General features: G+C 40.4%; 1 protein-coding gene across 5 annotated transcripts in view; it reads right to left on the bottom strand.

The window, feature by feature from the left end:
• Positions 1-417: 417 nt before the first annotated feature.
• The window catches only part of LRRC3B (leucine rich repeat containing 3B), a 46,194-nt gene continuing 32,980 nt past the window's right edge, over positions 418-13,631 (bottom strand). For 4 of the 5 annotated variants that reach the window (XM_038128440.1, XM_038128437.1, XM_038128436.1 and 1 more), the window contains exon 2: positions 418-2,817. In XM_038128440.1, coding sequence (XP_037984368.1) covers positions 1,873-2,652 — 780 coding nt within the window. In that variant the 5' untranslated portion in view covers positions 2,653-2,817 and the 3' untranslated portion in view covers positions 418-1,872. Of the gene's footprint in view, positions 2,818-9,551; positions 10,368-13,631 lie in introns of those variants that run through there. The other variant, XM_038128439.1, reaches the window with a different exon arrangement.

Genomic DNA, 13,631 nt, shown 5'->3' with positions numbered 1-13,631 from the left:
TCAGTAGAGTTTGTCATAGTGGCACTACAGTGTAATATTTTATCTGTTCTCTTCAGACTCACCTATGTATCTAATCCGACTGCTTTTGGGTCCTGCAAGAGGCCACACTGAGTTTGGGGGGGCTTGGGTAGATAGTCAGATAGAGCTTGGAAACAGGAAAACATAAAACGCTAACTAAGGAGGATGTGTCATCAACAAGAGTCTCTTCTTAGAAAATAACATTTTTACTTAAGGGATTTGGTGGCAAGGACAGAAATAGCAGACAGTGGATATTTTATGGACAGACTGTGCCCTTTACAAACATTAACATTCTCTTAATTTGCCAAAAACTGCTCATAGAGATTTGCAAATGGCTAAGTCGGTCACAAGGACTCACCCTATGAAGATGACAAAAAAGTGCAAAGATGACATAAAGAGTTGACTCTATGTCCATTTAATTTTTTTTCCTCTTCTGTTATTTGCTTTGAAACAAGTTTTAGCTATTATTTTAACAGTGTTCTGAAAAAAACTAAGATAAACAAGCTTCTGCCCTCATAACAGAACCACAACAGAAGTAATAGATAAACTAATCGGAGAGATTACTCTGGAGGGTTTTTACTATTCTTTTAAGGCTGACCTTTAACACTTTCTCTTGCAAAGCAGTGTTTTATACATTTTTAATCCACCCTTCTGTAATACATATTCCAATGTCAGTTAGACTGGATCTATAGGGACCCAGAGACAAGCATCATTTTATTATGGTAATAAAGGACAAGAGGAATACGTTCTTGTGGATTTGTTCTCTTTGAAAATTTTACCTATGAAAAGAGAAAAACACTGTGTTTTTAAAGACAGCAGAGATTTAAAATATCCATTTCATATGCAAGGCTGAGTTTAACTTCATGTGGACTTTCTATTTTCCCAAACGTTTAGCCACAAAATCATACAAGAACATACATATATCCTAACACACAAGAGAATATGCCTAGCCTATATATTCATTTATTTCTTTCAATTTTTTAAAAGGCTGCTCCCTAAAAAATAGAAATCACATTTACTTATGAAACAATATACAGCTTAAACCCACCATATTTTTTTAAAAATTATCACTAGTGATACTCTAGTTTGACCAGCATACTAAGCTTGCTGCTGCCTTCTTGCTGTACTCCTCAGTGCTGAGGTCACCTGCCTGAAGCTCATGCAAGGCAGTAAGTGGGTGTAAGTTGAAGACCACCACATATCCCTCCTGGCTTACCTCTCTTTGACGTCCTGAGGTGCAGCTCCTCGAGGTTGCCTCCTCCCCAGCACTGCTGAAATGCCCTCCGAGAGGTTAAGCAAGCATCAGTCCCTTACACTCAGAGTCAGGGCACTCTGCTCTGCCCACACTGTGCCCTGTTCCCACCATGGCAGACAGCCCACAAAATGGGCCACCATTCACCAGCTGCTCACCTTGCACCCATAGGTGAGATGTGCCCTTTGGGGACTTTCCAGTCCTGGACCTCTCACAGCCCACTTCATTATCACCCTCACCTTCTACCTCACAGGTCAAGTTTCTGATCAATAAATTACTCTGCTTTACATGGTTCAAATTTAAGCTTTTATTTGGTTTTTAAATTAAAAAAATAAATTTCGTTATTAAATAGTGGAATGGGTCTAAACTAATGTTTACATATTAATTCACTTGTTTTAGGATACCACCAGAGAAATAATTGAAGTTTACCACCTGGACAAAACTTTCTGTTAGAAAGCGCAACAGTGGTGTAATTCAGTTAAACAGGAAAAAAAAGCCCCAAAAGTCTTAATGTTTACAATGAACGGTTAGAAGTAAACCTCTGGTTTTAGCGTCTTCCAACTCTAGTTTCCATCACAAAGGCAGTCATTGTATTCAGAATACTATACCACAGTGCTAATGTCATCAGCTTCGTCTGGTTTCTTTTGCCTGCTTGGCAGGGATTTCAAGTACTCAAGGTGCCTCCTTGCATCCTCCTGGTTCTGTCGGACGTAGTAAACCACGTAGGAGATCACCATGGTGAACCAGCCAAACATGGTGACCAGCATGGCGTAGTCAGTAGTCTTTTTAGGGAGGTTGCAGAGGTCGGCGTCGTTGGCAGCATTGAGGAAGGGTCTCCCTGCATGCTCATCCAGCACAGAGGTCTTGCAGATGACGTTGTTGGCCGTCTCGTGGTTGGAGGCCATGCTCCGCAGCACCTGCTGCAGCGTGCAGTCACAGTGCCAGGGGTTGTTGGCAATTCTGGCCCTGGCCTTCAGGTTGTTGAAAGCGTTTTTGTGCACGCTTTTAATCCGGTTGTCGGACAAATCCAGAGTCTGCAAGGTTTCTGCCACCCCTTTAAAGGCATGTTCATCAATAAACTCAATCCCATTTTTTGATAAATTGAGGACTCTCAATTGGTGCAAGTCCTTAAAAATTTCGTTGGGTATAGATGTTATCTGATTCGAGTCCAAATAAAGTAAGACTGTTTCTGGCGGAAGATCTCTGGGTATCTCCTTGAGGTTTGCATTGCTACAGCTGACGTTCAGACCTCCGGAGTGGGAACAGAGGCAGCCTTTTGGGCACATACTGGCAGAATGAAAGCACAGTATCATGAGGACAAAACTTTGTAAGAGCAGACACATGGAGAGGGAACGAGTTAACCACAGGTCTACCAAATGCATGCTGGGCTGTCAGCATAATCACACGACCATTTCTCATTCAGCCGACAGGGTGGGAAAAGGATCGGCAAAGCTGAAACGTGGCTTCATTTTCTTCGGCGGGATTAGTAAAAACTGGTTCCTAGCACATGGGCTTCCTCATGGTCAAGACGCTTCTTAGAAGCATGCCTACAGAGAAGAAGGAAGAAAGGTTCTTTATACCACGAACTCCAATTCTTTGTTTTCATTAAAAAAAAAAAAAGAAATAAAAAGATGTTAAAGGGAAATGCCACGCTAAAGAAATTATTTATCTTAAGTAACTCCCATTAGCATTAATCTGAGTTTAGTGCATAAATCCCCAGGACATTTTTAAAAGGATAGACTACACTTACTACAAATTGCACAGGTTTAGTCTTTAATACTCATTAGAGAAGGCACTGGTTTGCTTTTATCACACACTCTTCTAAAACAGCTATAAAACTAAATATAAAACTAGATTTTCCCTTGCTGAAGTAGAAGATGCACCGATAGGAGCTAACACTTGTATCTCCAGCAACAGTGACAGGTTAAGTGAGGAATCTGTGGTGGTTAATGTCAACTTATCTCAAAATAATTTCTGCTATTTTAAGTCCAAATCCAAGTACTTCAGCAAGGAAATATTTTTACTATATCAGGGAACAAAAATCAGGTAAAGCAAATGCTGCTACAAGACACCACAATCACCCGCCACCTCCTTGTTTGTCTCCCCCTCCTTTTTTTTTGCTTTAGAATGCTGTCTTGTACCTCCCAGCATTTGGTGAGAGCCACAGACATAATTTCTACTTCCAGTTTTTTTGAAAATTTTCTTTTCATGTAACAAAAAGAAATGGAGCAATTGCCAAAAACTCACATACTCCACCCTCCAAAACAAATAAAACTCACAAAACCTATATGCAAGCCAAACACTAAAATACCTTATTCACGGCATGTAATTTGCTAATAGGACATATGAAAAATACTGTTTCCGCTTCTCCCCCCTCAAGCTGGCTTTAAAATAGCAAACATCCAGAAGCTTTTCCATTTTCTCCTTTAATTGGAATACAAATACAGAAGTCTGAAATGCTGACCTATATGGTTTCAAAGACAACCCTTCGCCCCCACCACCACCCCTATTATGGTAAACTATGAATTTCTAACAACAAGAGGTCCATTTGTTTTCATGTACATGCTCTCTGTCTTTGTAGCAGCTCGGATATGTGTAGCCTTCAGGTTGTATTTACATATAAATGAATTACATTTTTTTTTCTAAATCTACACTGTAGCCCACTGAACAAGAAAATCCCTGCACGGAGGATATGTGTGATTTTACATGAAAAAGAAGAAACTGCATTGCAATCACTTTTTTACTTGCAGAACTGACATACCAACTGCGGTTGCTGACACATTGCAGTAATATGGATCGGATGTGTCAAGCATAATTTCAAATTCATAGCTCAAGTTCTACTTAACCCCTTCTGCTGAGGCTCAGTATGTCAGTAACCCCACAGGAAAAGAAAAATAAAACAACCCAAACCAATCTTAACAGCACGTACATTACTTGTGATTACTGCATGGCTTGGGAATGCCCACGCAAGCTCAGCATACTCTCACTGCAACTACTGGAGAGAGTAGTGTATCACCACTAATCTTCAACTTACCTATTGTTCAAATCAGTGAATGCCCAAGAACCTAAACAGAAAGCTTACACTTGGATTCTATAAAACTTCTACTCTAAAATTAAAAATAAATGTTAGCTGTTAGAAATGAGAAATTGTGAAGTTAACCCTGGAAACGTGAAACTGTTTAGAAGGGAACTAAGCAGAGCATGAAAAGCTCCCTATGAGGAAAGAGAGGTGAGGTAGCTCCTCCCGAGTCAATGAAATCCTTCATGACCTCTGTGGAAAAAAACAGGGTTTATATGAAAGAGCCCTGTTGCACTGTGTGTATCCTTCCCACTTCCCCTTTGACTCTTTGGTCACTGCAGTACCTGCTCTTCAGACGAGACAGAAATCTGTTACCGCAGGAGATAGCTCCAGAAGTTGTTTTTTCCCCAGCCTGCCCAAAAGCGCTAAGTACTTGCTAAAATGTGCAGCCCATTCGGAGGCCAAGCTGGAGCTGGCAGCTGCTCCCCCTGGCACTCAGAGCTGGCAATCTGCTGCTCCCTCCAGCAGCCCCGGGTATTGTGGCAGGACAGCCTGTCCCCTGGAAAAACAGCCACCTATTTTCTTTTCCCTTCATGTTCATGTGTCTCACTATTGTGCTGCTGTACCAAAAGAGCAGATGAGTGGTCCAGCTCATCACCACAGAAGGAGCATCATCTCATCACCTACTACTTGTACACAGTGGCTTCCCACCACCAGCACTGGGGCTCTGCTGCAGGAAGGGACTGGGGGGAAAGAGCAAAGACCCGAAGTAGTCTCGGGTGCTTCATTTTTATAGAAGCACAAAAATTATACTGTTCTCATCAGAGTGTGACAAATGAATATCAAATTTGCTTCATTACAGGCTAAAAAACCCAGTCCAACCTGGAAATAGAGCATGGACTCTGATGAGTCCTCCACAGCACTGTTACACCACCAAAGAGCATGATCAAAGAGGCTCCAAGCCCCTTTGTAGAACATCCTCATCCCACTGAAGACAAATGAAACTATTTAATGTATTAATGTGTTTAGAGTGGAAGAAGTAGAGTCATTACTGAACAGGATAGTGTTTCATGGGCCTAACTAAGTAAATTAATATAGAGAGGAAAGAACTCACAATGTTTTAAGTTGCTAGATAGAGCAAATACAAGTTTAAACCTACAATTAACAACCCACTCAACAAAACATGTCTGAGTAAGAACAAAGCTCAGCAAATTCCCAGTAAATTAGCCAGAAGAAACACAATGGGACTGAGCATCAGTCAGGGTAAATAGAGCTTTGTTTGCTTCAGAATATGCGATTGAAGGGATATCTGAGGTTTCTTTTCAACAATAAACTTAGAGCAAGAACTTTCTTTACTTCTAGTGACTGCAAGAAAAGAAAAGAAAACTAGGGTTCACACAATTCTAATGCCAGTAGGAAGATCTGTGGCTTCTTGAGCTATATCTAATTTCCTCTTGCTTGGAACACAATAAATAAAGAAGGTGTCAAAGTTGGAACAAACACAATAGAGATATACCAGCAGAAACAGTAATGACTACAGAAAAAGGGATGAAAGACACAGAATTAAAATAAATATGTGAATTAATTATAAATCTGCAAATAAAGCAAAAAAAAAAAGAAGAAAGAAATTAAAAAGTGAACGAAGGCACAGGGAAGTGACAGCAATACCAGGAGCACTTGCAGCACCATGGTTTAAAAGGCTTTTTGGGCACATTTCTAAAATACAAGTACAAACATAGAATACCTAACAGCAAGTCAAATATTGCAGGGGAATAATACTACAGACAAAAGATTGCACAGAAGAGCTCTTTACAGTCTTGCAATTTAAACAGGTTTCCAAGGCTTCCTCTTCTCAAGCTCCCCCAAGACCATTCACTCAGTGCCTACATCCAATGATGTAGGAAAATGTACAAATACTGAAATCCTCAGGGATCGCTTTTAACACATAGTGAGATTTCTACTGAGCTTCCGGTGCCAGGTACTTGCAAGTATTTGTCTTTACTGCAAACAAGGTGCAGAGACTGTATCTTAGCTCCTGCATGCAACACTACTAAATTATCTAATTGAATAATAACTTTTCCCCATAAGAAACCAGTGACGGGAGGAAGCATTAGTGCCTCCAACTACCGACGTGGAAAAAGGCTCCACAGACTCAAGAAAGCCACACAGAAAGTCCAGGAAAGACTGCCTGCAATATTAATTTATCCTGTTGTGTCTTCAAAGAAAGATATAGGAGGATAGGAATCCTATAACCATCACACAGAACAGCCAAAAAATGACACAGGATGAGATGTGTTGTTGTTTAGGGCAATACTAAGACAACAAAAGATGCATAAAAAGACAATCCATCATATATGTTTAGGTAAAGATGTCTGACTAGGGGAAGGGGTTTCTACTGCAGTGTTGAGACTTTCAGAGTCCACATGGCAGCTCTTGTCACCACCCAAGTACTCACACATCCCCTGCCTCTATAAATGAGAATGGAACAGATACCAAATCCTTGCACTTGAGAGCCAGCCACTGCCCTCAGAGGACTCAAAAGCAGAGACTACAACTAGCCTTGAGAGGTGTTCTGCCTACAGTATGTTGAACACACCCGCACACACAACCCCCTAAGCCCTCAGGTGAAATCAGTGGAGCCACTGGTTGATGACACTCTTCCTGCAAATTTGTATCTTTCAGATGCAAGAGAGGGATTTACTCCCTATTTGCTCAGCAGATGGCCTCTCCACACATTGTGTATCTACATTGTAGTAGGGTCCTTCAAAAATTACTTCCTAGCACTACAAAAATAACCTGTGACAGTGAAATACCTTTGTTCAAGTTGTTCCAGTAGGACAATACTTCCACTTGGAATTTCACCTGAATTCTCAGACAGTGTCAGGAGAACTCCCAAACATTTTTTTGAGGAAAAATCAAGTCCATTACCCTTCTCCTGACAGCTCTTCATCAAGCAAGATCTCACACATAAAGACAAAACCATGACCTAATGTATTTAATATAAATGTTTTTATGGGAAGATTCTTGTAAATCACAGAATGAGGGCCACAAATTAGGTCTGTTGAACAGGATCACACAGGTACATGCCAACACAAGAACCCCCAGACTCACACACAGCATCCTCACTTGTTTTGCCTGCTTGTCAAACACTGATGGGAAGAATAAGCAACAGCTCTCTGCTCTGTCTTCAAAGGTGGACCCACTGATGAAAAAGATTGCATCTATTACTCCAGCAATGTCAAAGCAGTCACAGCTAACTACTAATGCTCAGTAACTGCACACACAGTTTGTACTTAAGGTTACTGAAGGCTCCATGATTAGAAAGGAATTTCTTTTTACTGTAGCTGATGTGCACAGACGAGCAGGCAAGATCAGAACGGGAAAAAGGAAGAAGCCAATGGATCAGCCACAGGGGGTGAGCTGTTGGCTGCATCATGACTGTACTCAATCTGTCTGGTCTGTCACTTCTCAACCACCAGAAAAATTGGAAAAAATTATGTACAATCCAGCTTCCTAAGAATGTAGATCATAGGGAATGACGCACAATTTACCTGCCCAGGCTTACCAAGCTTCCAAGGATATACAGCTGTAAAGCTTCAGTGACTTTGCTACTAACTTTAGGCACAGTACCCAGAGAAGCTCTCATTTGAAAATGGATCCCAGATTGCACTGCAGAGCTCCACAATCCCTGGGATCAGAGAGTCCACAACAAACATCACTGTTAATTCTCAGTTAATACTGAAGGTATCCCCACAAACAACTGCAGGCCCCCCACATCAGAGACGCACTGCACGTGTCAGGGTGCCTCCCATCCTCCTCTCGTACAGTCCATACAACTCATATATGAATCTAGAGACGGCTCCTATTTCTATGGGCGGCTCTACTGCCTTCAAAAGAAGCTCTCAACACCCAGTAAGCCTTCAGGAGATCCCTGAAAAAGAGCTCAACTTTTCAAGCCTGGTCTAAGTAAAGTTCTACCCTTCAGAGTAACAACTTTCTTGCGTGCCAGCATCGGAATTTTGATACAGAATTAGAAAAGTCCAGGAAATGAGACTCCTACAGGGCTCTTTTTTTAGACATCTTTAAAGCAAACTTGCACTTTGAATAAATATTAAAATTTTATAACTAAAAATCCATTAAATGCAGCAATGAAAAAGATAATTATTTTAACTTCCAGAAAATTACTGAGATGCTTTATAGTTTTGAAAGACCTGACATTATTGTAACTTTTTTCCCTCCTTTAAGACATCGACTATGTTGGTTTATAGAAAAGATGCTCATTGATAAATCTAGTATTTTCTATTAAAACAGGTCTTATCTTTGCCATATTGAATATTTTTGGGTTACATTGGGTTTAGCAAGTTAACCCTTGAAATAGAAAATATGACCCTTTCTAATTCATTGTTTCCCATGAGTTCTGTTTCCTGTTATGCCAGTCTGCTTATAAAACACACACCCCACCCTGCTATCCCCCATCCACAGAGCTGTGGTTTATGACTTCGTACTCCTCTTTTTTTCACCATTGTCATAAAAAGCCATTTACTACTTTAGCTCTAAAAATATTACCTTGCAATTAGTATTGACAAAACAGCCATAAAATGGAGATTATAGGCTAAAATTAACAGGTGATTATCCATCCTGAAAAGTCCAGTTAGCTAAAGGACTAAGGACAGGACAATTTTATCTGAACCCAAAGAAAGAGATTTGCCACCACTGCTCCCAAAAAATTGCTAATGTCATATTTAGGAAGAGTTAAAACAGAGAAGATATTTGGAGAAAGAACTATTTACATACCTCCTGCCCTCAATAAATCTTACACTACTGGTAAATACAGACCTCCCAGTAAGCTGCACACTGGGCTGTCCTGTGCATCAAGCTTGAGAGCATCTGAGCCTCTGGAGGCCAGCAGAGCCTGTGCCCACTGGGGAAAAACCTCCATCAAATCCTGCCTGGCTCCACCGACATCTGCAGGCTGAATCAGCCCACAAATTTTAAAAACACAAGATTGATGTAAAAGTAAGAAGTTGAGGGTTTTTTTTTTACACACCTATGGATTTATGATAAAACTACACCATGGCAATGTGACTGACTGAGTGGGTACTGAGCTGAAAAGTGATCATACTTGCAAGCTGGAGCTGGACAGGAGCAGTAGGACCCAAAGGGGGACGCAGCAGCCACTTCTGACCTCTGTGCTGTCTGTGCACTATAAAACATCAAACTGCATGGGTACCAAGTGAATTCCTCCAAACAAACAATACAAACCTTTGAAACAATGCCACCTATGTGCTGTCAGCACACCCCAGCCAAGGGCAATCTCACTAGCTGCACAGACGGACTGCGAGTCAGGCAACTCAACCCTCTCCGTGGCTCCAGGACAACATGAGGAAATTCCATTTAGCAGATGAAACAAGAACCTGGTTTGGATTCCCAGGACAACCTGTGTCTTTCACGCATCTCCCTCTTTCACTCCTCAAATGTGGAGGCCTGGCTGCTTCCCAGCTCAGCTACCTTGAAGGTAGGCAGTTAAGATGCTGTGAAGCATCAAACCAGAGAAGTGCCACGACCTGCTTGCAAGGTGCCAGGTCATTTAAATTCCCAGATGATGAAAGTCTCCGGCAGTGGAAGAGTTTCAGGATTTCAGAATATGGCAAGATGAAAAATCCTAAGGCAGTAAAAAGAGAAATTAATAGAAGCCAATGGCAAATGAGGTGGGAAAAAAGGGGTGCAAAAGATCACTGATTCTATGAATAATTGAAATGTCATGATTAATCAGTGTGAGCCTGAACTTAAACTACATAATGGATTCATTATCTAATGAAACACCAAATGTACTCAAACTGAAATATTCTCCCCTAGGACAGGACTCAGAATGCCAATCGACATTTTGTTCCCAAAAAGCATCCAGTATAGGCATCTATATATAACTGCAAACCTTTTCCAGTTGTAGAAGCAAAGTGTGTAGGTAAAGGTTTATAGATCCTGAGCTATGAATGCCCTCCCTTACCTGTCACAGAGTAATAAAATGGTTGAGGAGAGCCAAATGAACATTTTAAGCTATAATTACTTTCTGATTGTGAGATCACTGAATGTATCACTCCTTATTACAGATTAACATCTTAATTATACTGTGTGGGCAAATGAATCAGCACTTTAAGACTGATAGTTGGGTTCATATTAAAAAATGTATTTGACTTTTTTCCCTTTTCACATCAAGTCAGGAATTATTTCACAACTCTCAGCTGATAAATAATTGTGTGAAACTTAGCAGATATAATAACAGACTGATGACAGAAAAAATATTACCAATCATCTCCTATGATGCTTTGCTCTTGGAAGTCTTCTGTGGCAACACATTTTTTGGAATGAAATTTGGTGACATGTTGGAAATTAAAGAAACTGCTGCTGGGGATGCTGTTAGACCTCATTCTTTTGAGCCTTAACAAAGATTGAATCACCTGCTTTTTAGAAGGTATTCAGTGGTGCCTACTTTTCCTTGTTATTTCCTGCATCCTCTTCATCTGACGTAGACTACAGACGGTTCCTGCCCCTTCCCTGAGCAATATACCCTGATGGGAAATATAAACAGCATTTTGTATGCACACCTATGCCATTTGAAAAAGAAAGCAAAATATTACGTACACTTACAGTGTATATGTAGTGGCAACATAAAGCAAGTTAAAAATGAAAGGCACAAGATGTAAGTAAGATACATCATAATCTTTATCATCATTTATCACTATATTTGGAAGAAATTGTCTTGACAACCTATAGAAGAAATGAACAAAAGCTCAAGATATGCCAGTTACTGCTCAGCAAACACATCTGCAAAAAGATTTTTTTACCACTACATAAGCACATGAAGAACCACATTACAGATGCCAAAGAAAAACACTCCAACACACATAAATGACTACTTGTGAAGAGTTCTCCAAAGCCTCAACATTTTTTCTAGATTATTAGAGTACATCGGAGTTTGGGATTATATTCTACCAAGTCTCGATCACATTTTTTGAGAAAACATCAACAACCATTCTATTTGGCAAGAAAATCCTTTCCAGTTGCAGTTGAGTCAATCCTCCACATGATCTATAGTAGAAAAAAAATATACTCTGAAAGCTTAAAATAACCTGAAGTGGAAATACTTCATCTTCCTTGGGTAAAGAGATTTAGACTAAAGTATTTTCTGAAGTCTGGTTATGAGGAGAATACCTAGGAGTCTTTCATGAATAAGGAATGCGGTAGGTTTTCAAGAAATCTGATACAACCCAATGGAAAATGTTTTCATCATAAGATGTCAGTTTCACAATATCTGCCAATTTATTTTTCTCCCATATTATAAAATAACATGATCAAAGTGAAACAGACAAGTGCCCAGTTGGAGCCATATCTTTCCAGGAGCTAATGATGGATGCTCCTTCAACTTAATTAGGCAGAATCTATCAGATCAGAGAAAATCTTGTCTTGATCTCAAGATAATTACACTGATTACCTCAATGATTACCAGCATAATCAGTGGCAAGTCTTGCAATTTAATCTTGATAACTGCATCTGGTGACTGCAGATGGTGTCCTTGCCCAGTTGAAGACCCCGTTCTATTTTTGCCAACTGCAAATCTAACCCCTGCTAAAAAAACTGTGCTATCAGAAACTGACAGGCCTTTAAGGAACTAAGGCTATGGCACAGATAGGCAAGATTCAGACCACCTAGAGACTCTTCTTCCACTTTTAAGGGTGTTTATTTGGTTCTGTGTACCATGATCTTTAGGCTCATTTGAGGTTCATCCAGAAGACAGAGGTTGTAATTAGGCTGGGGAGGCTGTGCTGATAATAAAGTCAGCAAGGCAGGAATGAGCATGCTAACCTGAGGAACAGGTTATGTTCAGTGAGGAACACGCTGGTGGCTCTGCAAAGCTGTCATCAGTTGCCCAAAGCAGCAGCAGAACAGCTGCTGGCAGCAGACACCTGGGCACCAGCGAATGCTGCAAGAGAGGTGCTGCGAGCTCCGAAGCAAGACAGGGAGAAGGAGAACAAAGCAGAGAACGGCTGAAAGCTGCTTTTTCCAGCTGACCCTCTGTCACAGAGCAGGTTCCCAGGAACTACAATGGGCCACCATTTCTTGGATTAGAAGCTCAACAGGAAAAACAGATGTGAGCAGAGGAAGTGCAACAGTGACAGTTCAGCACCCACTTTCACGAACTCTTGCTTTTACTGGGTCTAGATTACCCTGCTGTGTTAAAACCCAGGAAGCCAAGGCTGTTTCTCTTCCTGCACAACTTCCCAGTGACACAAACACAGAGCAATAATTCATAGCACAAAGAATTGGAAAGGAAAGAAGCCAGCAGAAGCTATTACTGAAATGAAGCAAACTGAATAACAGTAATACACAAGATGAGACTAGCAAGAAAAAGAACATACTTCCAGAGCAATTACACTGAAAAAAAATCTTAAGGGGGAGAAAAACCCCCCACAAAATAAATTAGCAAAAGAGGACAGCAGTTAAAATATAGTACCTCAGCAGTTATTAATTCAGCTCCTTGTGCTTTGAAATATGCTACCTGTATACTAACAGGACCTTAAAGAAGCATGCAGAGGTAGAGTAATTCATTTAGAAAAATGCAAGAAAAATAAAATGTGTACCAGCATATAAAAGAAACCTATCAAGTTTGAAAGTTCCAGTTAAAAGCTCTAAACCTAAAAGTGAATGCTCAACACCACAAAACCACAAGCTTCTCCTAATGAAATTAACATTGTGACTTATCAATATAATTCAGAAAACAGCAAGTATGGAATAATTATGAGATCAATAACCAATTAAGCAACTTTAAAAGACAGTCAAGTGACCTTCTACAATCAAGTGACACACTGAGTTAGCTGCAAGCCATTTCACCTTGCCAAAGAAACTGGCTGACCAGTGATGCTGGTTTTGCTGTGCCATTTGCATAGCTGAGAGAGCCAAGAGCATTCCATTTCTGCACCAAAGGTGTCAAACAAAAGCATCATAACCTACTGTATCAAACCACCCAAAAACCAAATCCCCACTTCTAATATTTTAATCCATGAACAGCTTCAAATAACTGTAATTTCTTTTTCATTAGCTTGCCAGAGAAAGTTACCTTTTTTTTTCTGTCCTAATAATAGATTTTTCCTTCTATATTTAGGTAGCATTATAACTCTAAAGGCTCAACATGTGGTAATCTGGAACAGTCAGACACAGGGATTTTGTACTTTCATGAAAGCAAGACTACCAGGTTCCCATCAGGACCCACTTTTAGCTCTGCTGGCTGCTACTGTCATTAGAGGCTGTGGAAAAAACTAGCCCAAGTACAACTTCTGCAGCCCTGCT

Source organism: Motacilla alba, chromosome 2, assembly GCF_015832195.1.
Source record: "Motacilla alba alba isolate MOTALB_02 chromosome 2, Motacilla_alba_V1.0_pri, whole genome shotgun sequence".
Classification (NCBI taxonomy): Eukaryota; Metazoa; Chordata; class Aves; order Passeriformes; family Motacillidae; genus Motacilla; species Motacilla alba.
Note: the sequence above shows the minus strand (reverse complement) of the source record. Positions and strands in the feature narration are given on the sequence as shown.